Below are 26,170 nucleotides of genomic sequence, written 5' to 3' on the forward strand. Positions count from 1 at the left end.
TGCTGCGGGAGCCCTGATCACTGGGGTTCAGTTATCTTTGGGGGAGTTGTGGTCCTGGTGGTGATGGGAGCCCACCATGGTCTGAGGTCTCCATCCTTCTTGCTGCAGAGGAAAAAAGCTGCATTGCACAGACAGCCTGTGCATCCTGATGCTCGGTCAGATCTGCTGTTTGCTTATGTGGTAAGGAACCCACTTGATCCTAACTTGCACTGACTAGGGGAAGAAATTAGAGCCTTGTGTAACAGAGTGTTTACTGGGTGAAGGTGCAGACCCTAAGGATTGGGAGGACTGTCTTGAGAAGCTGAGGACAATGGATCTTCCTGGGTGGGGACCTGGAAGCAGGTGATAGTCCCTGTGCTGGCTAGATTTATGTCAACTTGACACGAACCGTAGTCATCTGAGAGGAGGAAACTTTGACTGAGAAGATCAGGCTGTAGGCCAGCCTATAGATCATTTCCTTAATTAGTGATTGATGTGGGAGGGTCCAGCCCATTGTGGGTGCTGCCACCCCTGAGCTGCTGGTCCAGGGTTCTATAAGAAGGCAGGGATCTATAAGAAAGCAGGCTGAATAAGACATAGGGAGCAAGCCAGTAAGCAGTGCCCTTCCATGGCCTCTGTTTCACCTCCTGCCTCCAGGTTCCTGGCCTGTCTGAGTGCCTGTCTTCACTTCCTTCCATAATGAATAGTGATAGGAAGTATAAGCCAAATAAAGCTTTTCCTCCTCAACTTGCTTTTTGGTCATGGTGTTCCAACAATAGAAACCCAAACTAAGACTGCCCCTTTAAGACTGCCAGGACATGTCTGTGAGCAGTCAGAATCATCCAGTCTAGCTCATGGCCCATAGAACTTAAGGGAGAACCCGAGTTTGGGCCCACAAAAGCTGGATGGACTTAAGGGAGAGTCCAAGTTTGGGCCCACAAAAGCTGGATGTCGAGCAGATACTGAACAAGTATTAGAATTCCACAAGCTTGCTGAGAGCCTGCAGTGTAGGGATCTGTCAGCGAGGAATAACGGTCAGCAGTTTAGCCAGGATGGTCACCGCCTCAGCGCAAGCAGGGGAGCTCAGGATGGCAAGTCATTCATGACCAGACTCAGAAAAAGATGGGACAAGATACCATGGTGATAGGGGTGTGTTGTGACTGGACTGGGATGGGGTGAGAGAGTGTGTTTGAGGGAAACTGAGTGGAGGAATGGATATATGTGAGGAGGCTTATGGGTGTGAAGAATTTTGCATGTGGGGAACTGTGTGTGTGAGAACTTTGTGTTCAGGAGTCTGTGGGTATGGAGGAGTACTATGAAGACTGGTTGAGTATAAAGGACCGTGGGGGACTATGACGGACTGGGTGTGAGAAAATGAATGTGAGGAACTATGCATGTGACTGTGCATGAGGGAGTGTGAGGATTCTCTGTATGAGAGGCTATATTGTGTGTACGAAGCAGTTCGAGGATTACCCGTGTGAGAGACTATGTATCCAGTGGCTAATCCTTGATGTTCACTTGACTGGACTGGGGCTCTAGTCTACTGATGGTGTCCAAATCCGAATGGACTCTGACAGAGTTGTGGAAGGATGGCATAGCTGAAGAAGTGGGTCTGAAAGGGCGTGTCTTGCTCTGGCCCTTTCCTGTCACGCCATGACATGAGCGACTCCATGCCACCCCTACCGTGATAGACTGAAAGCTCTGGAGCTCTGTGTAAAACAAACCGCCCCTCCTTCTCACTTAAGTCAGACATTCTGTTGCAGTTACAAGAAAGCTGACAGCTTTGTAAAGGGCAGTGTGTAAGGGATTGTGAGTGTGCAAGGGACTGCGTCCATGAAGGACTGTGTGTGCTGCAGGTGATTGATTGCAAAGGGCTAGATAGGCGAACTGTGTGGGTATGAGGGGCCATGAGAAAGAAAGATTGTGAGGGATTGTGTCGATGCATCAGTTTCTCTCTCTTTCTCCCTCCCTGCCCTGCCATGTGTGACTGTGTCTTGTGAGGGACTGTGTGCAAAGATTGTGTGTACAAAGAACGGATGAGTGATTGTGTGTACATAAGAGGCTGTGTACAGTCTCCTGCACAGTGTCCTGCTGGAGGTTCCACACATTCTGCTTTCCAGGTGATCCACAGACCTGGATCATCCCCAGCAGAAAGAGGAGATAGTCTCAAGCTGGGCTGTGACTACCGTGCACTCAGGAGCTCATGGCATGGGATGTTTCTGCTGACATTAGTAAACACCGCGCTCTTGCCCTTTGCCTTGAGTTGCTGTGGCGCTGAGACACAAAGTGTGGATTCCCTGCACCCGGAGAAGGGATTGGCTGTGGTCTCACAGGAGCACGGCCATGCAGAATCCACCCCACAGGTCATTTTGACCCCAGAGCCATGGCAGTGTCTACCTTGGAGGTATGACTGGTCACAATTTCAGCAGCCACCCAGGTGCTGACGTCATCGGCGTTTCTTAAAAGTTGTAGCAGATACTTGTCCTGGACGTAGTTGGGGAGGAACAGACTGCAGGCTTTGGCGGACAGAGACTCAGAAGAGCTGGCTCTGGAAGAAAAACATGGCGCTTATCACCTGGGGGTGTGAGAATGTGTCCTGCCAAGCACTGGGGGTGTGGGGCCTCTGTGCAGAGTGGGAGGAGGGCAAGGTATCCTTCCTTCAGGATAAGAATCAAGTGTCTGCCTTCAGCCAGGACCATTCAAGGAGACCTTGGGGGAATCCCCCTCATCCAGACCCTCTCACCTTCCAAACCAAGGATTCCCAGGGCCACCCTGAGGAGTGAATACTCACTTGGGAATGGCTGCATTTTTGTCCATGACACCCAAGGCCCGTGAATTTAGGAAGTGGACAGGGTGGCACTTTTGAAACAATTCCTGTCAGGGACACAGAAGCAGATGGTCAGCCCACTGCTCCCAAGGGCCTGATGGTCAAGGCAGTGTCCCAAAGAGGGTTTCAGTATTTTGAAGCCATTTGTGCAACCTGAGATCAACCTGCCAAGCATGTCATGGCTCGGCTGGAAGAGTTTCCTGCATGCAGGAAGCCTCAGGGCTTGTGACATTGCCTAGGTCTGATGATAGTGACAAGGATCACTCAGCACTGTCACTTGCCTCATGACATTGGGTTACAGGATGGGGAAGACCTGGGTATGGCCTGCCTATGCATACGTTCAGGGCTGAGGGCAAGAACAGAGGTAGTAGCTGATCAGTGCCCAGGCTGGGCAAGGACCTAAGGAACTGTATTGGCAGGGGGATACCCAGTGCCCTGTGTAGCTAGAAAGGAGAGTCCCGCTGGACACAGTCTTCTTTTTTTAAAGACAGAATGTGTGTACCCAGCAACCCCTCTACTGACCATTCAGCTGTTCTCCTACAAAGTGTGTGCTGTAGCTTCATCAACACCAGAGCATCCCTGGACCCACCCCCCTGACATCAGCTGACCCAAATGTGGAGGTCTGTGTCCCCTTCGTGGTGGTGATAGCTCCCACACACCTGCTGCAGTAGTGTCAGCTGAGTGAAGAGCTGGTTGGTGCTGTACTCTGTCAAGAAATAAGGGCCCTTCTCACTGGCTTTGGCATAGGGGCCGTAGAAGTCTTCAAAGAAGCAGGGCTTAGGCAGGGCTGATGCAATGGTGTACTGGCGCTCCTTATGGTGTGGCAGCACTAACCCGTTGGCCCGGGGCAGCCTCCAGGAGAAGCTCTGCAAATAAGACAGATGCCCACCCGCCTCCAGGATGAGTGGGCCAGGCCAAGCCAGGATGGGGCAGAGTGAGGGTAGGCTGGCCCAACCTAGAACTCTTCAGACTGGCTCAAGTAGAGTCAGAGAGTAAATCCCTTCCACGTAGGTGTGTTGGCAGGATTCCCGTCCTGGTCACTTGAACAGACCACCCACGCACATTGCTTAGATTTGGAGCTATCTCCGTGTACTGGTGGGAAGACCATTTACTGACCCCCGTGGATCCTTCCACTCAGTCTGCTGCCCTGGGAATCAGGACGGTGAGTTCAGGAAGTCACAGTAGGACCCTGGCTAGGATAGAATGAACCCTGCTAATCCACGACTTTCCTTCCACAGGACAGGAAGTGCCGGTCCAGCAGGGAAGTGCCTGGGTCATGCATAAGCAGCACTCATGCGTATGTGTACATATCTATATGTGTGCTTGCATAAGGGCATGTGTGCATGTATGTCTCGTTTCTGCAGGTGTATATGCACATGTCATGCCTTCCAGGATGCATCCCTGCCTAGAAAAACCCTCCCCAGGAAAGATCCCCACCTTCCGGGAGATGCCATCCTCTGAGAACCTCTTGCAGAGGGCATTAAAAGGTCTGGTATCCTCCTCTGCCTCCTTAGGATCCTCTAGGTCTGCACCTCGAGAGGTACAGTCAGCCCGCCGCTCGGTGCCCACCTCCAAGAGGCCCAGCAGGTGCTTGGCAGTGCCATCTAGAGGCAGGATCTAGGCAGAGGCACGGGGTGTCACTGTTGTTCCTGGGACGTGGCAGTGAGTGCTTTTCTCTGCCCAAGCCCAGAAGGCTGACTAGGCTGGCCAGTGCAGCAGTCACCTTGGAAGAAATGAAGTCCTCAAGCTGTCCTAGAAGTCCCGCGTTCCTTATGAAGTCCACGGTGTAGCAGTCTTCCACCCAGGCCTGCAGGACGCAGAGGCTCCGCCTGTAGATCTTGGTGAAGGTCGAGGTAGGATCCTGGTGAGCCCTGGAGGCAGATGGTAAGCCTCAGCATAGGCCCCAGCTGGGCACGTGCAGGGTGAGGAGTTCAGGGAGAGCCCAAGTGATGACAGGCCAGGTGAGGGTTGAGGACAGAGCACTCCCTTCATGTTCACCGCCCACCTGGTCACCCATCTGGTGCCCCTTCCCCCCCCCCCCCCAATCTGCTGGCCTGGGTGCCCTGTGGAAGGAAGCTACGGTTCATAGGCCTCTTTCCATTTGGACTATCCTTGCTAGGCTGGTGAGTCTGGCTCCCTCTTGTCTTCTTGCTTGGGCCTCGACTACCCTGTTTACTTTTGGAAGCAGTGTTCTTCCCCATCCTAGCACATAGACTCCAGCTGCCAACTCCAGCTGGGTTCCTTTACCCATGATCCCTCAGTTCCTCCATCTTGCCCTGACCTTTCCCATCCATGTCAGGGTACTTCACAGGCTAATAGGTCCTACCCCTGTTAGCCAGGAGCCCATGTGGTGGTACCTGGATAGGGTGCTGCTGATGCGGTCGAGGAGGAAGTGAAGGAAGTCGTGCGGTGTGCAGAAGTACCGGAAAGTATAGAGAAACTGCTGGACATAGCCCTCAAGGAAAGCGTCACTGAGGATAGAATGTGACAATTGGTTCTTGGGCCTATGCCAGCTGGGACCCTCCCTCCAACCTTGCCCTGCAGTGAGTGTCCTGGAGTGAGTGGATGTGCCTGTGTGTTCTAAGAGTATATGTGAATACATGTGCAGCCTCTCAGGGTGTGTGTGTGTGTGTGTGTGTGTGTGTGTGTGTGTGTGTGTAAGAGAGAGAGAGATCTGTGTGGATGAGAGCAATGAAAGTATGAGAATATGTGTGAGTTTTCTCACATGCATATATTGTGTGACATGTGTGAAAGCTATGTGTGGTGTAAACAAACTGAGTTCTGTGTAATCTTGTGTATGAGCATGTATGAGCTGTGTGTTTGTGAGCATATGTAGGGAGAGGTGGTAAGTTCTTTTTTTTTTTTTTTAAAGATTTATTTATTTATTATGTATACAGCATTCTGCCTGCTATGTATTATGCCTGCATACCAGAAGAGGGCACCAGATTTCATCACAGATGGTTGTGAGCCACCATGTGGTTGCTGAGAATTAAACTCAGGACCTCTGGAAGAGCAGCCAGAGCTCTTAACCTCTGGGCCATCTCTCCAGCCCCTGAGGTAGTTAGTGAGTTCTATGTGAGAGCAGCACACGATAGTTTGTTGAAAGACTCCTTGGGGGAACCAAAGAGAGTCAGTGACCTAATTTCAAACCCATGCTTTTCGTGAGGCTTGGTGAGCCCCTCCTCATTGTCAGACCATCACCATGGCTCTCAGTGCCTGCAGTTCCGTGTCCGATGTACCGAGGACTGGGAAGACAGGCAGGTGTGCCTGCTCAGTGAGGTGTACAGGAGGAGCTGCTGCCTGAGGTAAGTAACCCTGTGTGCTCCCAGGGATAACCCTTCTTAGTACAGTATGTGTGTGTATTGAGAGGGGATCTGGGGTTTGTTGCATCTCATTGAACATCTCTACCCAAAGCAGTGGTTTCTAGAAAGTCTCATGCAAGGGACATTAATAGGAGCTCTAAATGTGACCCTTCAACAATCAGGGCAATGTGATGGCCGGCAACCGTAAAGGTGAGGGTCTTGTGCAGGAGTTCCAGGGTGGAAGACACTGTCTCCAAGGTCAAGGATGCTTAGTAACTGGTCTGCCTCTCCGAGTTTCCTAAACATGAGGACACTGATAGCCATATTTCAAGCCAGGGACTAAGCGGTCCCCTACCCAGCCTGTCTTGTAGAGGCAGTGCCCATGGAGTACTCAGAGCTGAGAAAATTCCTTGTAAATGTTTACTTCCATGGGAGGCTCTGCCTTCCTCTGCTCTCTGCTCAAACATGCACTACAGACCATAAGCATACATGTTCCAAACTACACAGTATTGCCACCCACCGCATATTCCCATACATGTGTTCACATCCACCAGAAAACACTCCACCCACTCTAAAGGGAGGCTCTTTAAACAGGACGTTCTAAAGGAAGACTCATCGTGAGCAAGTCAACAACTCAGAAGTCTCAGGAAGTCCCTGAAGTTTACCAATACATCACAGCCTCCCCTTCTCTAAGTTATATGAGTAGTAAGGACTGCTGAGGAGACCCAGACCAGCTGAGCTGCCTGGGAGAGGCTGAGACTACCTGTGTGGAAGGGACAGTCTCTGACCAACTGTGGTGCCTGAGAAGTGGATACCATGACCCACTAATTTGCTGACAAGTTGTGCAGTGAGCTCAAGGGTTCTAGCTTTCATGAGTAGTCACTCATGCTGGGGTGAACTTGATATCGCTGCCCTTGAGCCATCATCCATGCTCGTGAGAAGGCCTGGGCTTCTCTAAAGGGAAGTTTGTTTTCCCAGTGCTACCTGCCAATCAGATTTAAAGTTGATAGCCTCTTGCTCAAAGAGGACTCTAAAAGTGTGTCAGGACTATGGAGGTGACAAAGGCCTTTCTGGCTCCAGATCTAGACATAGGACCAGCCGTCAAGGCGAGAAGAATTTTATTCAGGGAGCTTGAATTATCTAGAAATAAGGCAAGACTGGAGCCCTATGGGGTAAGGGAAGCCAGGGTGAATGGAAGGAGGGAGGGAGAAAGGGAGAAAGGGATGAGAGTCCAGTCCCAAGACCCATGAATAGCCCTGCGACCCTGGGCGCCGGTGCATAGATTTGAGGACTCTTCCTGACTTGGGGGCAAGCATTGCAACATTTAGCTCTCAGGCTGTGACCAAAGCAGTGTGCACACTCAGAGAGACAGAAGCATAAAGCTGCCATAGATAGAGCGCTGTGCCCATTAGGGCAGATTTTGATTAGTGCTTTGGATCCAGATGATACCTTGGAGGCCCTTGCAGATGATCATGTTTGACTTTTTGTCTTTTTCACGTTAACCTGCAGCCTGCCCTAGGTTCTCCACAGTGCTGCTCCCCCACCCTGTGACCCAGTATCAGGGCCAGAGGAGGTCTTGAGGGGACTCGGACAATCCTCAAAGTCTAAATAATTACACAACCCATACCAGACAGGACTTTCCTTTCTTTTCTCCTCTTTGTTCTCAAAAGCTTGTGCCCCAGGTCAGAAGGTCCTTCTGGGGCATCTGACACACCTGGAATAGAGGTAGGCCATGAGTCCCAGGGGTGTGCCAGCCTGCAAGATGCGGGCCTTCTTCTGCCGGCCGCTGCACGGGTGCTTGTTGACGTTGTAGAAGATGAGGGAAGAGGACTCGTCCAGGGGGCTGAAATCTAACGTGTCACAGGGGGCCGCTGCGATGTTCACAATCACCGGCAGGGCACAGGGCTCCAGCCCCCAGCGCTCTGCATACATGACCTGTGGGGAAAGGAAGTGAATTATGGCTGACCACTAGATATGTGTCTATAGGTCACTTTGCTACCAACTTAGAGGTGTCAGGGCTTCTCAGTACTTTGAATCCAGGGCCTGTGTGTATGACCTAATATGTCTTGATTCATAGAACGACGGAAGGAAACCCATCTGAGGGCCCATACTCATTCTCGGGGTGGGGGTGGGCAGGACAGACATGTACTTGCCTGGAGGTATTTTTTCACCAGGCCCAGGAACTGCACCTTGGACTTCATTTCTTCTAGCTGTCCTCGAAGTTTGGACAACATGGTCCTTACCTCAGAGCCTGAGGGCAGAGCAGAGTCAGCAGGTGGTTTCCAGACGCCACAACATACCTCGTTTGTTGCAGGTAGCTGGGGTACTGTGTTTACCTTTGTTCCGTTTTTCCTTCTGTAAGAGTTTCTGGTAAAACTTGAGGGTCTTCCTGTAGTTTCTTTTCTCTATCATGAGCTGCTGCTCCAGCTCCTAAGAGGAAGCACAGCGCCTGAAGCCAGAGCAACTGTGGGTTCAGGGACCACTTGTCTTCCACACAAGATGCAGACACAGAAGGCGCACTAGCCTGGTGAGCTGCCTGAGCAGCCACAGGAAGAACAAGTGTGTCTTAGGGCTGCAGCCATTTGGTTGACATAAGAAAGACAAATGAGGGGGCTGGAGAGATGGCTCAGAGGTTAAGAGCATTGCCTGTTCTTCCAAAGTTCCTGAGTTCAATTCCCAGCAACCACATGGTGGCTCACAACCATCTGTAATGAGGTCTGGTGCTCTCTTCTGGCCTGCAGGCATACATGTCAACAGAATATTGTATACTTAATAAATAAATATTAAAAAAAAGAAAGACAAACGAACATCTTAGAAGTGAGCTCTGAGGGGGCTGGAGAGACAAGGCTCAGCCATTAAAGGCTAGGTTCACAACCAAAAATAGGAGTGGGCTCCAGAGGTTCACCTTGAAGCCAGTGCTTGATGGATGATGTCTCAAGGTTGCCAGACCCCACCAGCACCCATGGGTTGACTGTTTGAAGGGGAGGCACAGTGAAGATCCCCATCATCCCCTAGTGCCTATGTTGATTCCTGAGACATGGTCCAATCTTAGGATGTGTCTGTCTCTTGAGGTATCCGTCCCCTCACCCACCAGGCTGGTCGTCCCACCTGGCTGCTTCTGGAGAGTTCTCTAGACTCCAACTCAGAAGGGCCAGGGTCAAGTCTCTTTGTGGCTTCCCTGCTCTTAAGGACCATTGGCAGAGTCAGGATCTACTGAGACAGAGGCTTGTTCAGTAAGCAAAGGCAGGCCCCGTCAGTGTAGCCCCAAACCCCTCTACTGTCTCCAGCCTCCCGGGCTCACCCTGGGCTCAGGGTAGACTAGCTTCCTTCTCTGGTCACAGGGAGCCTCCTCTCCAGTTCCTTCACTTTGTCAGGCTCCTGGGGACACAGACGACAGTATGGACAGTGGGCTTGGGTATGTGGTTGTCATGTCTCTGTGTCTCACGGAAATGAGTTGCGGCTCTGATGTTTGCTCCCTGTTTGAACACACAGGCTATAGTATGTTTCTGCCTATGGCCAGATCTGATTCCGAATTTATTATAAAATTTCAAAAAGCTTTGGTTCCTTGTGTGTGTGTGTTGGGGGGGCGGCATTGAGGAATAATTTAAGCAGGAAGGCATCTGGGTTTAGTTGAGAAAAGGCTGATGAATATTGAACAGATATACATATAAAACAGCAATCAGAAGAAAGCAGAGTAACCAGAAATTGGAGACAAAAAGAAGATAAAGATTAACTGAACCGCAGCACTCCCCTAGATGCCAAAAGCAAGGCCTGTTGGCTCAGCAGAAGCAAGGCCTAGAACCAGGCCAGGATGCTGGGGTGGCAGGGGCTGCCTGTCTGAAGTGTGGAGATGCCTGTGGTTCACATGCCATATATATAGGCATGCTCAAGCTACTGACACACCCTCCTCCCAGCAACAGCTCTGCCTGTCCATGCTAGAGCTATCAAAGTTCTTTTGTATACCATGCTGGCCAGACTCCTTTCTTCCTATTGGCTAGGTCTTTCCTGGCGCTGTCTGTCAGGGACATGAACTTACGGCAGGTATGTTGCTTCTGATGTTTTCTCTCACCTAGGGCCAAGACCCCATATGGAAGAGATTCCTGCCCCTGCAGCCACCTGCAGGAGGCTTAACCCAACACTTATCGCGCTCACAAAGACCAAGTGACCCCCTCCCTGAGTAGTGTCATCTGGAAGGCACAGACATAGCTAATGGGAAAGAAGTCACTCTCTGCTTCCAGCTGTGGGAACATGTGCCCACAGTATAGAACCTCCAACGCAGGCTAAAGGGAGTCAGGCCACCAAGTGGTAGAGCACTGAGAACAGATACAGCCTGGATAGGGTGTTTTCAGAGTCTTGTCATTGGGCCTAGGTGGCCTGGAAGCCTTGCCTGAACAGAAGCCTCTGCCTGTGGCGCTCCTAAGGCCACAGATGCCCTCCCCGTCAGCACTGGGAAGATTCCCCAGACTCACTGGACTCTGGGCTTCCAGTTCTGTGTGCCCATTGGCCTTCTGCCTCTCCAGGTCCTTCACGTAGTTGTAGACATCAGCTCCAAAGCAGTCAGCTTCATAGAAGGCACTGGACCATCCAGGGCTGCAGTTCTGGAAATCGGCTGCACCTGAGGACACAGCCGGACCACCATCCTCCGATTTGGCCAGCCGGGTCACCGTGTCTGAGGCATTGCTGGTTGGCTCCTGGCTTGGGCCTGGCTGCCCATCCACTTCTGCCTCTGGTTGTTGCTCTCGTGTGACTTTTATTGACCTCTGGGACCGAAATCCAACCTCAAAGTTTCCCTGAGAGAGCGTGTCGGAGTCTATATCTGATAGTGCCGTGGGCGAGCAGGGCCCCCCACTGCCCCAGGCTGTGGCTGGCTTCTCCTTGCCTTGAAAGAAAAATAACAGTCAGTGGGTCGCACCCTCACCGCCACCCTCAGCTGTGGAGGAAACCCAGACAACCTCATGAAGGACCTTAGCCACAGCTACTGTGCTAGGTGGAACTGAACGGGGTTGGGGGACACAGCAGTGCTTGTGAAGGGGCAGGCTTAGCCAGGCCCAGCTCCCTCAAGTACTCACCCTGCTGTCTCAAGCCTCTCTGAGACTTGGACTTTCTCTTCTCCCAGAACTGATCCCAAGCGGATATGTTCCCTCAGTTCCTATGTGCGCTTCTAGAGTATTTAAAAGTCAAACCTAGCTCACTTATACACATTTGTTTCATATACAAACCTGTCAGGGTACTCGGAACTCTGGCAACTCCAGAAGCTTCTGTCTGTGCTAGCAGCCTTCTGGCTCCTTGGCCACGCGGGAGCAGGTAGGCTTTGTGCCCGAGACATGATCACCTGCTCCTTGACTTACTTAAATAGGGAGGAAGTCACCACCATGGTCTTATCCTAGTCAGTAGACACACCCAGGTGATCACAGCCCTGCACTGGTCCCTAGGGACCCCCAGATGGTTGGTGGGCCTCTCTTCCTCAAACTGTTTATTGAGGTGTTTTTTGGTTTTTGGTTTTTTTGTTTTGTTTTGTTTTGTTTTTTTGAGACAGGGTTTCTTTATGTAGTCCTAACTGTCCTGGAGCTTGCTCTGTGAAGCAAGCTGGCCTCGAACTCACAGAGATCATCCTGTCTCTGTTTCCCGAGTGCTGGGATTAAAGGCGTGCACCCCTAGGTCCAGCTCTTTGAGTTTTTAAGTTGATCTGGTTCTGGCTAACAATCTAGAAGGCCAGCTCTGGTATTTAAGTGGCTTCTACTTTCAGAGGAGCTGTGAAGAGCCAGTGTCAATGCTGGCCAAGGAAAGGATTTGAAACTGTCCTGTGACATTCCATGCCCTAAGATCCGGGCTGCTTGGATGTCTCCCAGCCCAGGGCTGCCCTTGACAGCAGAAGTCTTCCTGCAGCTGTCCAGGGAACCACACCAAGTACAGTTCTTGCCTGTCCTTGTGATGCAGGCCGTGTCTCTTACCGAGTCCATGCAGTGAGGGCCTTTTGCTTGACACTGAGCATCTGCTCGGCGAGTGTTCTGGCTGGGATCCAGGCTCCTCAGAAGTGCTGGGAATAAGAGCATCAGTCAGGCCCCCGTTTGGATGAGGTCTGTGCAGAGTGGCACCACCATGGAAAGTCACCTGAGCACACTGTGGTAGGATGGGACCCTGTCATCTCCCTGGTGTCAGAACCCCTGGGCACTGGCTCCATAGTGCCCCACTTGGAAGAGGGTGGGTATAGTCCAGAGAACCTTCTCAGCTGTGGAAATGCTATAGGGTTGGGTGCATGGGAAAAGCATGTTTGCCTGTGACTATTCATTTGCTTGTTTGTTTATCTATATTTGTGAAACAGGGTCTCACTATGACTGACCTGGAACTCAATACATTGGTCCCTAACTATAGCAATGCTCCCGTTTCTGTTTTCCAAGTACTAGAATTAAAAATGTACACCACCATGCCTGGCTGCCTAGTACAATTTCACTGTTTAAAAAATAGAACTTCTGGTCACCAGTGACTCCTTCCCTTCCTGCCACTGCCCCCAACCGTGAACACCAGCAACAATCACATGCAGCACCACAGAGTTGCCCTGGGGCAGTCAGAGAGGATGAGGGTGGCTGTAGGCACCGAGCCCACAGGGTTTGGTGGCTCGGTCTGCCCAGAGCTCTGGACGGGGAAGGCTGGGCGCAGGTACTTACCTCTCAGAAGGGGAGGCTGGCCCGTTGACCACCTTGAAGAGGTTCTGCAGCAACTGTTCGTCCCAGTACAGGTCACAGAACTTCTCAGATATGGCGCCACAGAAAGTGGCAAAGGTGAGGTCTTTCAAGGCGTAAATATACTCCCCTGGTTTGCAAAGGATGGCTCAGGTTATATAGGGAGGCTTTTTGGTTTCCTTGCCCTGGGTCACTGGGAGGCAGTCTTAGGGCTTTGGGGTCGGAAAGGTACAGGCCCCAAGGATCTCTTCCTACATGATATAAGCTGGAAGTTGCCCTTGTTTGTCCTGACTGACCTCAGGACCCGAGTCCCCTCCATACTGATGCTCTCTGAACCTCCTCCCTCCACCTCTCCCTTGTCTTGAGCTTCCAGAGAGGCCCCTGGGGCTTCCATACCCATGATCAATGCCTCTAGCCCGTTGTCCAGGTAGCCATCGAAGGCGAATTCCTCCTGGATGAGGCGCATGGCTTCCTGCAGTGAAGGGCAGGCTGTCATCTTAGGGGGTGATGAGGTATCCACACTGGATGGACAGAGTTTGCGGTCTGCTGGCCGAGGCTTCTCAGGATGACCATCTGGGCCCCTAGGGCTGCTGGGACTCACTGCAGTCTTGCCCCGGGGTGGCTTGGATGGGTGTCGAGGGCCTTGGTTGGCTGAGGTGGACCCTGAGGGCAGAGTGGTTCCTAGTGAACCCTGACCATCTGGCCTGTGCTCAGGGGGCAGGGAAGAGGCAGGAGAGCTGGGTGTTCCTGATGTTCCTTTTTGTTGGGTGGCCAGAGAGGGGCCATGTGGGCAGGAGCACTTCTTGGCTGAGCTGTGGGGCACTGAGTCACCAGCAGGGTTGGGTGGCAGCTGGTCAGACATCTTCAAGTCAGTGTCTTCAGCCAGCTCCTGGGAGGCCTGCTTTCCTGTTCCCTCCCTTTCCAGCTGACTGCTTCCATCTTCGGGCTTCTCATTTGGCTCTGAAGACAAGGCAAACTGGTCTCTGTGGAGAGAGAAGAGACCTCAGGAGGGGCCGCTTGTGCCTGGGACCACTGCTAGCAGGGGATGGGGACACTCACCTGGCAACACCCGTGTCCTGAGCCAGGACTATGGGCTTAAAGTGAGTGGCCTCAGAGGTGAAGGCCGCTGGCAGCTCGCAGGCTTCTTTGCAGCAGTGGGGTAGACTAGGCACAGGCCCTGGGACAGCAACAAGCTTGGTATCACTGCTGACCTGCAGGAAGCCTGGGGACGGTAGGCAGTTGGGGCCAGAAGGAGCAGTGGGCCTTTGTGTAACCCTACATGTAAAATCCCACAGCCAGGCACTACATATGATAGGCAGTTCTATGTCAAGCTTAGCCCTAGAGCCTAAGGGTGCGTGTGTGTGTGTGTGTGTGTGTGTGTGTGTGTGTGTGTGTGTGTGACAACACCTAAGAAGAGCTATAGCGAGAAGACAGGACCATAGCCAGGAGGCTGTAATGCTGCTATAAGGTGGGGTCTCTTATCCATCAGCTTAGAGATAATGAAGACTGGAGAAGGAAGGTTGGGACTGACTGTAAAGAGCACCTGCAGGTGGCAGAGTCCTCAGTGAGGGAGGGTAAGGCTCAGGCCAAGGGGAGACAGCACGCTCTGACCAGACCATCCGCCTTATGGGTGAAATGTGTTGCAAGTGTCCACTCAGGGCAGGACTACGATGGAGGACAGGGGTCAGCTGCGGCTAAGGGGTACAGGGCCCAATGAGTGGGAAGGCTTGGGCAGGCCCACCTGGACTACTCTCAGGAGCCGGCTCCATGGGAGGTTTCAGATCAACCACTGAGAAGGCCTTTTGGAGACCGATGGTCTCTTCCTCTGGGTGAACCTGGGGTGGAAGGTAATAAATGGTCAGTTGGGGTCCACTGGGGCTGAGGAGGAGGTATAGTATGGATGTGTGCTTTACAGTAACCAGACACAGCCTCCAGGCTAGTTCAAGGAGGTTCCTGTGGTGTGGGGGAGCTGGCACAGGCAGAGTCGGAGCCATCGGGCCCCTTCAGTGAAGCTGTGGTAGCTTTGTAGGGACTGTGAAGATAGTGGAAAACCAACCCCCAAAGCCTGCCAGAGAGCCCAGTGTTCCCGCCCACTACCTGTAATCCTCAGGATGGGACCCCTTCTGGGTTCCCCTCCCTGCTAGGGGATTACAGATTCCTATGTAAAAGTTGTGGGGGGACCAGAGAGGAGGCAGTCTTTCTGAGGAAGTGCATGCACCATGCAGTGGTTGGCATCACCTCTCAGCAGGGGCTGCTGGGAAGGCAGCTGGCTAGTCACTGCCTCTTCCCTAGATTCCCCCTAAGTCTCCAAAGCAGCTAGAGGCAGGCAGGGCCTTGTGGGAGCAAGCGACAGCATGGCGGAGTCCTTGTGAGTTTTGGGAAGCATTGTCTTGCCTTGCAGGTGGACGCCCGCAGGTGGGCTAGGATCTTGCTGCTGTCCATGCCTCGTTGAAGGAGGTAGCTGCTGCACACCTGAAATAAAGGTGACATCTCTCCAGGACAGCCCAGCAGGGCAGGCATTGGCTCTGTTCCACCTGCCCCATTTCTCCTGATACCTTAGGGAACATTTGTGATGGAGACCTTTGGCCTTTTCTGCATAATCCTAGTCCTGGGCAGCCTGGTGTCTAGATTTCCTGTCATAGCTGTAAATAAAACTGAAGAGCTGGAGTCTCAGATAACAGGGGCTCGGCAGGGAGGGGGGGTGCAATGGGCTGCCTGGTATTGGGGAGTTGAGAGGCAGGCACTGGGAAGAAGGGTCACAGCAGGACTGGATCAGGACCATGTACAAGATGTGGCAATCCTTCGCATGCTGCCTACAGGGGTGAGAGGCATTCTGGAGATAACTGGTTATCAGCTTCAGCATCACAGGCCGGCCGAGGCCATGAACTCCCTACTGGGCCCCAACCTAACCCTTGAGACTTTGAGTAGGCCCTGACTATAGTTACCTTGATGGCCTCGGCTGCAGATGGCCGTTCTGAAGCATGGCGTCTGGCCATATCCAGAAGGAGGGTCTTGAGCCTGCGCGGCAGGGCCAGTTTGTGGTCTCGGGGTACACTGAACTTGGCTGCTGTCCAGAGAACTGCAGCCACACAGTATACAGACGCCTGGACGGTGGGGAGACAGAGGAGGAGAAAGAGGTAGTAACAGTGGGGGCAGAGGAAATCACCAGGCCTGACTGCTCCCACCCCAGGCTACAGATCCGTAGCCTGCTCAGGGCCTGGGACCCCTCCTTGGCTAGATACCTGGAAGCCAGGGTCACAGCCTGGGGGAGTCTACGTGTTTAACAGCAGCAGGTCCCCTCCCCCATTCTGCAAAAGACCCCAGTAGGGCTTGCCATCTCCTTCCTCATGAGGTCAAAAACTCAATAGTTTGAAAACCAGTTTCTAATCTATCACCCAGAACCTGTGCAGCTGGGACTTCCTGCCAATAACAGTGTGCTGCCAAATGCTTAAGAACTGGCTCTGACTGGACAGCCCTGCGGCTCACAGAGCAGTCACTGTCTCTGTGATGGAGGGGTGCACTGCACAGGGTTTGAGATGTTCTCTTTGTCCGGCCAATGGCTCATACTGAATGCTCTGCTCAGTTTTTTACTCAACTGCATCATCAGTAGCAGCCTTTGGCAAATGCATGCTTCCTCACACGTGCCTGGGAGATTGTCTTTGACCTTTTTTAAAATTTTTTTTTTCTTTTGAGTCAGTGTTTCTTTATGCAGCCCTGGCTGTCCTGGAACTTGCTCTGTAGACCAGGCTGACCTCGAACTCACAGAGATCCACCTACCTCTGCTTCCTGAGTGCTGGGATTAAAAGCGTATGCCACCCCACCCCCTTCTCGGATCTTGATAGGTAACAGCAGAGCAAAGCCTAACAGTGGAGAGAGGCACGCACCTTCAGTCCTGGCACTTTGGAGGCCGAAGCAGGTAGATTTCAGAGAGTTGGAAGCCAGCCTGAGCTACCCAATTTCAAAATAATCAGCTAAACCCAAAACTCTGGGTAGAAGAAGATTACTTTTTTCTTAGATCCTGATTTTATTAGCCATTTTTTTTTTATCACTGCTGTGATCAACACCTGAGAAAAACAAGATAAAAGCGACTTGTCCATGTCTGAGTCACTAATATCCTAGGTTTCCTCTGAAGTTTAGGCTTTAGCTCCAAGCGTTAACCTGTCAGGGACACGCCTTGGCCTTGCTTTCCTTTGAAGTCTTTCCATTGAGCCTCCAGGGTTCTTGTAACTCCTGTGCTCTCAGCAAAAACAAAACAACAGAAACTCAACAACACTCCACAGGTGATGCCAGGCATGCCGTCTGCTGGAGCAGTAGCCACTTGGACCATGGCTGTAGGAGTCATATCTGAGGGTCTGGAAGGCTGAGCTCAGTGAAAGGAGTGCCAGGGTCGTCCTTGCAAGCAGGTCACCCTGAAACAACACTCCTATCTTTACTGGAGAGATCTTATAAAAGCTTTTACAACTGGTCCCTGTGGGTGGAATCGGCCATTGCTGAGGTTCCCTCCAGGCATGTTTCCCCTGGTCCCAGCTCGAAGTATTTGTCTTCTTGTTAATGGTTGTAGTCCGTTCAGCAATCTCTTGCCTTGGCCCCAACTTTCTAGATGCTTCTGTTAGGGGCAAACTGCAATTCCACTCTACTTTTTGATTCCAAGTCTCACTGTAAATTCTTGTGAAAATTAGTCTCGGCGAGAATCATGCCACAACCTAAACTATGTGGTATCTTGAAACTTCCTCCATAAATGTAATTAGTCCACTACTTTTGAATTTAGTCTCTTACCGAAGTGATTTGCCAGAATGGAAAACAAGCGACTTCCAGTCCAATTCCCAGTAAGGCCTTCTTTCTACTTGAAATCATGTGCGCCCAGCCTTTTCTGGTGGTATTTCTATCAGCATTTTAAATTAACTTCCTTCCTCTCCCCTCCCCCACCTCTTTTTTTTTTTTTTAAACTTTTTCCGGACAGGGTTTCTCTGAGTAGCCCTGGCTGTCCTGGAACCTACTCTGTAGACCAAGCTAGCCTCGAACTCCGGCATCCACCTGCCTCTGCCTCTGGAATGTTGGGATTAAAGGCGCACACCACCTCTGTCCCACTACTGTATTGAACTTTGTGCTTTTATTTTGCCCTTTGAGCTCTGCTTACAGCTTTCAAGGGCTTCTCTAGTCCGCCTCATTCAGTGTTTTCAAATTTCCACAAACCAATTCCCAGGGCTTTAGAATCACTTTCCAGGTGGTCAGAACAGCCACCCCGATCTCTGGTACCATGACTGTTTACATTATTTACTTTAAAAGCTTTATGCGTACGGGTTTTATTGATTTTGCCTGTGCACCGTGAGAGTGCAATGCTCCCAGAGGCCAGCAGATGTCAGGTCTTCTGGGACTAGAGTTACAGACGGTGGTGAGCTGCCATGTGGATGCTGGGGATTGAACACAGGTCTCTAGAAGAGCAGTCTGTGTGCTTAACCTGAGGGACCAGTTTTTTGTTTGTTTTGCTTTTTGTTTTTTAAAGTTACAATGATAAAATAAGTACTTAGCATATATAAATTTGTTTTTTGCTTGTTTGCTTGTTTCGAGACAGAGTTTCTCTGTGTAGTTTTGGAGCCTGTCCTGGAACTAGCTCTTGTAGAATAGGCTGGCCTAGAATTCACAGAGATTTGCCTGCCTCTGCCTCCTGAGTGCTGGGATTAAAGGTGTGTGTCACCACTGCCCAACTTGAAATACACAATTTAAAGGAGGTGTTAGTCTGCCATGGCAGCGGGATAATGTGGGGCAACACAGTTCTATTATAGTGGCCAGGAAAAGTATGGGTGGGGCAGAGCGTGGTACAGCTCCGAGGATGCATCTCCAGTGAGGACTTACTTCCCCCAGCTAACTCTGCCCCTGACTTACTACCCCCAGCTAGACTCCACCCCTGACTTACTACCCCCAGCTAGACTCCACCCTTGACTTACTTACCCCAGGTAACTCCGCCCCTGACTTACTACCCCCAGCTAGACTCCACCCCTGACTTACTTCCCCCAGCTAGACTCCACCCTTGACAGCTTCCAGGTCATCTCCAAACAGCACCACCCAGAGACAAGTGTTTTAACACACCAGCCTGTGGGAGGCAGTTCATATTCAAACCATAATAGTCTGGCTGATAAACAAAATAGTAACTGAGCCACAATGTGTGCATTTGTAATTCCCCTGATCCAAATATTCTTACACAGCCAACCTCCAGCCTTCACGGATTCACTAATGCACAACTGCCATATTCCAGACACTCGGTACAGACAGTCCAAGAGCAAATCCACAGCCAACTGAAGCCTTGTGATTGGAAAATTGCCAGTTCAATGTTTACTGAAGTTTTTCTTAAATGAAGCCTTCTTTTGACATCTAAAATATTTATGTATATGAGTGTTTTACCTGCATGTATGCATGTATACCACATGAATGTCTGATGCCTTCTGAGGCCAGAAGAGGGCACTGAATCCCCTGGAACTGGAGTTTCAGGTGGTTGTGAGCTGCCATGAGTGCTGGGAATTAAACCTGGGTCCTTTGCAAGGCCGGTCAGTGCTCTTACCAGCTGAGCCATCTCTCCACCCACCGTAACTATTTTTGAATGTTTATCTTATATCCTGCGACCTTGCAGAATTCACTTCTAAGTTTTAGGATGGTTGTTTGTTTGTATGGTAGATTCCTTGGGATTCTACATAAACAACCCCATCTATAGTCTTATTTCTTCAGCTAAAGTTTTTGTGCTTTTATTTTCGAATTGTGTGTGTGGTATTGGCCTACCTAAATGCAGTGCCTAAGGAAGTCACAAGAGGTCACCAGATGGAGTTACAAGAGCCACCTGCTGTGGCTGCTGGGAATAAAACTCTGATCCTCCGGAAGAGCAGCACACACTCTGAACCACGGAGCCATCACAGAATCCCTGGATTCAGGGGCTTGAACTTGGACTGTTAGACTTGCTCAGCAGCTGCTTTACCCACAGAACCCAAGCACAGCACTGTTACTGCCTAGGATCCATTTTTAGTTCTTTTTTTTTCCCTAATGGGCTCTTTTTTTTCCCCTTTCTTTCTTTTTTTTATTTTTCAAATAATCTATTTTATTTTATGTGCATTGGTGTGAAGGTATCAGATCCCCTGGAACTGGAGTTACAGACAGTTGTGAGCTGTCACGTGGGTGCTGGGAACTGAACCCAGGTCCTCTGGAAGAACAGTCTGTGTTCTTAACTTCTGAACCATCTCTCTCTCTAGTCACAGGAGAGAATTTTGATGCAAATGTGCTTGCAGAAGACTCTAGGTGAAAGGTCATCCGGAAAAAACTCACTGCAATTTGAACTGTTTCCCTTATACATAGATAAACTGTTTCTCTTTTCTCTTTTGATTTCAGCTTTCAGAGGTTTTTCTATAGCTTGGTATTGGTTTCTTTAGGTTTATCCCCCCTTTCTTTCCCATTTCTTGAATGTGTAGGCTTGAATGTTTTGCTAAAATTGAATATTTTTTTCATTCATTACTTGCTTACTCTTCTGCCTCACCCACCATTTTCTTTCCTTCCAGAATTCTGATGATATAAATGCTTCATTTTCTAGGACAAGCTCCTCAGGCATGTTCAACTTTTGGTCTCGTGTCTTTTTCTTGTCCAAATACCTATGTTTCTAGCTCCCCTGCAGCTGTCGTGGGTGGATCCTCAGCAACAGCGGCCAAGGCCAAAGTACCTCTGTCCTCTAGGTGCATTGCATAAGCAGCCGGAGCCCTGCCGGAGCCGGCAGGGCGTCTGAAGTCACCTTGCTTTTTCCTGGCCCTCTGGCTAGGAGGCCTGGCCTCTTTGCCTCTGCGGAGTTTCCAAGGGGCCATTTCTCTAGCAGTGGGTCCAGCACGTGAGGATGAAAAACCACTGGGCTTGCTCTGCCCTCTCTGGTGTCACCCTGTTCCCCCACTCCTTCCACCCAAAACCTTCCCGCCTTGCCCCTCAAGGCCCCGCCCTCTAAATTGTCCCTTCCTCTCCCCTCGAGCAACCTGGCCCCCGCCCTGCCCAGTACCAGGTGAGCCAAAGCCAGGAGGATCAGCTAACCTGGTCCCCAGGGTGGTGGTTTGCACCGGGTTCTGAGTGTAATTTAGCTAATTTCTTTTAAAAAATGTTTATAAACGTCTATTAGCTTGTTAATGGTGGCAGGGTCTAGGCCCTTGGGATAGGCGTGTCTCCCGCCCAAGGTTCCAAGGCACATCATTAACTTTCAGAAGACAGCAGTGAACATCGCCCCAGCAGCCCCACACGCGAGGTGGGTGTCGCATTTGGGCCATCAGGCACCGGGACCGACTGGGCAGAGGGCGTGGATGGCGTGAGAGGTGATGATGCGCTTACCTTCTCTGTCACCAGTTTCTCTTCAGACACCTCGGGAGCCAGGAAGAGTGAGTTGTAGGAGCCTAGAAGAGCAACCATAGTTTGGTTTTCCTTCCCACTTTAGTAGATAGCTCTGCAGCTCTGGTCTTCCGCCCCCCCTGCCCCCCCCCGTCCCCACCCCCTCCAAGAGTGGCCCGTGTGTACCATTGGCAGGGGGCGGTCCAAAGAGCACAGTCCCGTCCTCAGCCACCAGCACGTTGTCCAGGCACAGGCGAGCTGCAACAGAGCAGATCAAGGATGCAGCTGCATGTGGGCAGCTCCCTCACCAGCATCAGGGGCCTCGGGGACACAGAGAGATCCCAGGGAGGCCTGTCAAGATTAGACAGGTACCAGAGGGCCTTTCATCCCAACCGGCAGAATTTCCTGGGAACACTGTTGGGGCATATCACCCTCATCACGTTAAGAATAAACAGGAGGGTGGATAGGGATACGGCCCACACTGCTCTGCCCTTGGGAATGGCTGGGTGAGGGAGGTTAGGCTTTTCAAATTCTCCAGACTCATGGTTGAGAGGCAGCTTAACAGCAGATTGTCCCTGGACAATATTGCTCTGAGGATGGCAACCTGGTCCCCCAGGGGCTACCTCCATTGCTGCCCATGGCACCTTGAGAGTACAGACGAACTGTCCGTTTATCTGGCTGTTCAGCAGGGTTGAACATGCAGGGTCACACACTAGCGTAACATCCTAAGCCCTTCCCTCACTCCTGGGGATGGGGGAGGGAGGTCATTGGCTTTAGGACCACATTTTAGACAACTGTCTCCACTGTCCCTATCTGTGCCAAGACCTGGGTGCTTCTCCTAGGGTGTGCTGCTGGAGCAAACCGAATCATCGCCTCTGGCACACGGCATTGCTTTAGCTACTCCCCTCTCTCCCTCCCCTGCTTTTGGGACCAGGACTCAGGCAGAGCAGGATGACCCATCACCTGGGTGCTCCGTGTGCGTCTGTAGAGTCCTAAGGCAGGAGAGGCACAGGGCCCACAGCTCGTACTCTCGGAAGGGCCGGCCTAGCTTAGACAGAAGGTCCTGCAGGGAGAGGCTCTGCGGAAGAGATGGGTCACATAAGAACACTCAGTGCACTTGGTGCCAAGGAAGGGTTTCCATGGAGGGTGACAGGTGTATAGTGATTCAGTTTCCACGTGCAGCATCCCCTATGCAAGGGGCTAGAAAAAGGCTCCAGATTCAAAACAGGTGTGGGGAGTGTGTGGAGAAACTGGAGCCTTTACCCACGAAGTGGTACAGCTGCCACGCGAAAAGATGGAAGTTCTTAGAGAAAGTACAGGGAATCACCCTGAGGTCCAACAATTCCACTTTTGGGTGACACCAAGACCTGAAAGGAAACTGAAATGGACAGTTGTCTTCCCAGGTTCAGGGCAGCACCATTCACCAGCTCCAAAAAGGGGAAGCAGTTCAAACATCCACGGATGGAAGAATGGGTAAAGAAATGTGGTCTAGGGGCTAGAGAGATGGCTCCGTGGTTAAGGTCATTTGATGCTCTTGTGGAGGATCTTTCAATTCCCAGCACCTGCATAGCAGTTCACAGTCATACATACAGCCAAAACATCCATTCATATAAATTAAAATAAAGTTTAATAAAAAGAGAGAAGAAATGTGGTCCATCCATGGGACAGAATATTGTATAGTATTGCTCAAGCTTTAAAAGGAAGAGATTTACTTCCCTGTGTGTGTGTATGTGAGTGTGTTTGGTGTGTGTGTGAGTGTGTGTGTATTAAAATACATAGTATAAAACTTAATGTTTTCACTATTTCTAAAGGCATGGTCAATAGAACATTCAGGAGCTGGGCGTGGCACCTGTGATCCCAGCATTTGAGAAATGGAGTCATGAGGACCAAGAACCCAAGCCCATTCTTGGCTCCATATTGAGTTCCAGTACTGTTTGGGCACCATGAGACAAGAAGAAAAGAGAGGAGGAGAAAATCCCGCAGTGTTGATTATTGGCGGGGTCTTGAGAAAACAAGCTAGACAACAGAACAGAAGCTATTGGATTTCACACACAAGGTCGTATTTGTATGATTATACAAGGCTACCAGGCTGGGCAGAGGGATGGAGGGGAGTCAGTGTTTGCAGGAGGCAGAGCTCAGGTGTAGAAAATGGAAAAACCTCTGGAGCAGTGGTTCTCAGTCTTCCCAATGCTGTGGCCCTTTAATGCAGCTCCTCATGTTGTGGTGACCCCCAACCATAAAATTATCTTTATTGTTACTTCATAACTGTAATTCTGCTACTGTTATAAATTGTAATGTAAGTATCTGTGTTTTCCAATGTCTTAGGTGACTCCCATGAAAGGGTCCTTTGACCTCCCCAAAAGGGGTCACGACACCCAGGATGAGAAAGGCTGCTCTGGAGATAATGAAATGTGAATGTCTTTAATACACTGAGCCATGCACTTAGAGGTGGTTGAGATAGTAAATTTTGTGTTTATGCGTATTTTAACACATCTTCAAGTAAAAGGAACTAATGGGGCCTACAAGATAGCTCCTGCCTGGAGAGGCTACCTGGAGGTCTGTGAACGAGGTCACCACAGAAGTATACATGTTAGCAGAAGCTTTCAGAAGCCATCACCTTCACCTGAGGTGCTAACCACTGGCTCTGTGCACAGGAAGGGTTGGTACATTAGACAGTTCAGTCCTGTGGCTCTCTGCTCACCAGCTCATCTGTTCTGCTTTTGGTAGTGTCCTGTATCCTGGGGTGGGAGCAATGACCCTGGAAGCTGAAGTGAGAGCTCCCAGCTCTGGGGCATCCCTATGCAGGAGTCTGAGAGTTAGAGGGTCCTGGGTATACTCTGTCTGAGGCAGGTTGACCAGATGGTTAAGGTAAAAGCCAGGCTTACTGGTCTATTCTGTTCTCTTCCAAGCTAGAGACCTCAACTCTTCCCCTTGGCAGTGCATTCTCCACCACAGGCTACCCAGCTACCCAGGCCTATGTAGAAGATGATGGTGTGGTCAGGTGGCTGTGCCCTGTGGAGAAATGCTGGTGACTGCGCATATGTGAGTGTCACAGGCCCAGACAGCACTGATCATCTGCATCACCGACCCTACTACACCAGACATCTCTTTAAGAAACCACACTCCCCATGGGGATTCTTCAAGTTCTCAGCAGTGTACAACTGGTAATCTACACCCACAGAATCACCTACCTCACACACTCCTCTCCTTTGGGGCAAGAAAGCCTGGTGGGAAATCGGGCTGATGGTTCTAGATAGACAAATGTATGCTGGGCCACTGGCTCAGGTGTCCTCACTCTGAGAAACACACGAGGACACAAGGCTTTGAGGAACCCATTGAAAAACCAAGAGGGGGGTAGCTGGGTGGTGGTGCACGTCTTTAATACCAGCCCTTGGGAGGCAGAGGCAGGCAGATCTCTGTGAGCTCGAGGCCAGCCTAGTTTACAACAAGAGCTAGTTCTAGGACAGGTTCCAAAGCTACAGAGAAACCCTGTCTTGGAAAACAAACAAACAAACAAACAAACAAGAAAAACCAAGGGGGAAAAACATTCAATGCTGTGGTTCATGTCGGACCTGCAGACCCACACACTAGAATTTCATCCCACTGTGGATAGAATTTCATCCCACTGTGGGACCTAGTCTGAGGTAAAGACTTGGGAAGTGATTGGGCCCTTGAAGCAGCATTACTAGAAGCTGTCTACTTCTATCGTGGAAGATAATGAACCATGGGGATGTACCTACACATGGGTGGATCGGGGCTGAGGAAGATGGTTCTTTCTAGGGTGTCCTGAGGTGAACTTGTACATCTAGAAAGACCACAGGGAGGGGTTCTGGCCTGGAGATCCCATGCCTGGGGTGACATCCAGCCCTTCCCCCACTTTGCATGTGAAGTTCTCTTCAAAAATAGGGAATCCAGGGTTGGAGAGATGGCGCAGGGGTTAAGCTGTTCTTCCAGAGTTCTTGAGTTCAATTCCCAGCAACCACATGGTGGTCCACAACCATCTACAGTGAGATCTGGTGCCCTCTTCTGGACTGTAAGTATACATGTAGGCAGAACGCTGTACATAATAAATAAATCTTAAAAAGATAAATATTTTTTTAAAAAATAGGGAATCCAAAAGACACTGTTAATTATTGGTCAGGAGTGAAGGCAGAGTGGAGCAGGTCCTGTGTGAGCTGCGCGTCCAGGCTAAGGACGAGCAGCCTTTGACCCCTCCTACTCCACGTACCTGTTCTGTGGCTGCATTTTCCATCTGTCTGGATCCTTCTGGAGTCTCCTCTTCACTCCTAGATGTTTGGCTCTCATGGTCTGAATCCCCAGGGTCTACAGGGCAGGGCAAAGGTTTGTACTCTGCAGGTCCCCGGCTAGGAGATGAAGCCTCCAGCTGCCCTGAGGCTCCCGGGCTCCTATGCGGATTGCGGCCTGCATTTGGTGCCTTCTCCAGCTGGACTCCAGGCTCCTCCTGATCTGGCCACAGTCTGCTTTTGGACTGTGCCTTAAAGCCAGAAAGGCCGTTTTTCCCCAGGAAGAGCTTTCTGGGGTCTGGGGGAAAGAACTCAGAAACGGTCAGCTGGTTTCGTGAGCTGGTCAGTGACAGGCAGAGGGTGCTGGCCTCCGCGCTTTCCTGCAGTAGCCTGGGAAATGTCTGAGCCTTCTTCAGCCGGCTTCGCCTGAGGATGTCTTTGTCCAGCTCACCCAAGGGGCACCTGGCATCCAGGACAAGGTTGGTCAGCCCTTCTTGTCCTTGGCTCTCACCATTTCTCATGGGGGCCGACAGCAGTGGTTTGGGGGAGGGGGCTCTGGGACTCTGGCCGGCCTCCTGCTCTGTATCTCTGGAGGCTGGAGGCTGGAGGCCCCTTGGTGAGGACAGTGCCTCTGGATCAGTGCTGAGGTCTCCTGGCATCTTCTTGGGCCCCACATTTCTTGGAGCAGGTCTTCCCCTCCATGTGTTCTCACTGAGGTCTGAATAGAAGGCGGGATATGGTTACTGCAGAGAAGCTTGGATCAGGAGCCTGTGCTAGGGTGGTACCCTGAGAGCCACC

At 51.1% G+C, this 26,170-nt stretch overlaps 1 protein-coding gene across 2 annotated transcripts in view; it reads right to left on the bottom strand.

The window, feature by feature from the left end:
- Kndc1 (kinase non-catalytic C-lobe domain containing 1) overlaps window positions 1–26,170 on the bottom strand; it is a 46,215-nt gene that overhangs the window by 5,631 nt on the left and 14,414 nt on the right. Inside the window, exons 6-26 of one of the 2 annotated variants that reach the window (XM_048455296.3) lie at window positions 25,357–26,090; window positions 22,092–22,206; window positions 21,315–21,386; window positions 21,132–21,193; window positions 15,734–15,892; window positions 15,183–15,260; window positions 14,530–14,623; window positions 13,848–13,965; window positions 13,185–13,771; window positions 12,774–12,918; window positions 12,060–12,145; window positions 10,578–10,987; window positions 8,445–8,538; window positions 8,262–8,359; window positions 7,823–8,043; window positions 5,164–5,277; window positions 4,530–4,677; window positions 4,244–4,423; window positions 3,466–3,672; window positions 2,771–2,853; window positions 2,377–2,527 (exon numbers count right to left, since the gene is read on the bottom strand). In XM_048455296.3, the coding sequence (XP_048311253.3) occupies window positions 2,377–2,527; window positions 2,771–2,853; window positions 3,466–3,672; window positions 4,244–4,423; window positions 4,530–4,677; window positions 5,164–5,277; window positions 7,823–8,043; window positions 8,262–8,359; window positions 8,445–8,538; window positions 10,578–10,987; window positions 12,060–12,145; window positions 12,774–12,918; window positions 13,185–13,771; window positions 13,848–13,965; window positions 14,530–14,623; window positions 15,183–15,260; window positions 15,734–15,892; window positions 21,132–21,193; window positions 21,315–21,386; window positions 22,092–22,206; window positions 25,357–26,090 (3,956 nt within the window). Of the gene's footprint in view, window positions 1–2,376; window positions 2,528–2,770; window positions 2,854–3,465; window positions 3,673–4,243; window positions 4,424–4,529; window positions 4,678–5,163; window positions 5,278–7,822; window positions 8,044–8,261; window positions 8,360–8,444; window positions 8,539–10,577; window positions 10,988–12,059; window positions 12,146–12,773; window positions 12,919–13,184; window positions 13,772–13,847; window positions 14,011–14,529; window positions 14,624–15,182; window positions 15,261–15,733; window positions 15,893–21,131; window positions 21,194–21,314; window positions 21,387–22,091; window positions 22,207–25,356; window positions 26,091–26,170 lie in introns of both variants that reach the window. The other variant, XM_048455295.3, reaches the window with a different exon arrangement.

The sequence above is a fragment of the Myodes glareolus genome, chromosome 7 (assembly GCF_982192425.1).
Source record: "Myodes glareolus chromosome 7, mMyoGla1.1, whole genome shotgun sequence".
Lineage (NCBI taxonomy): Eukaryota > Metazoa > Chordata > Mammalia > Rodentia > Cricetidae > Myodes > Myodes glareolus.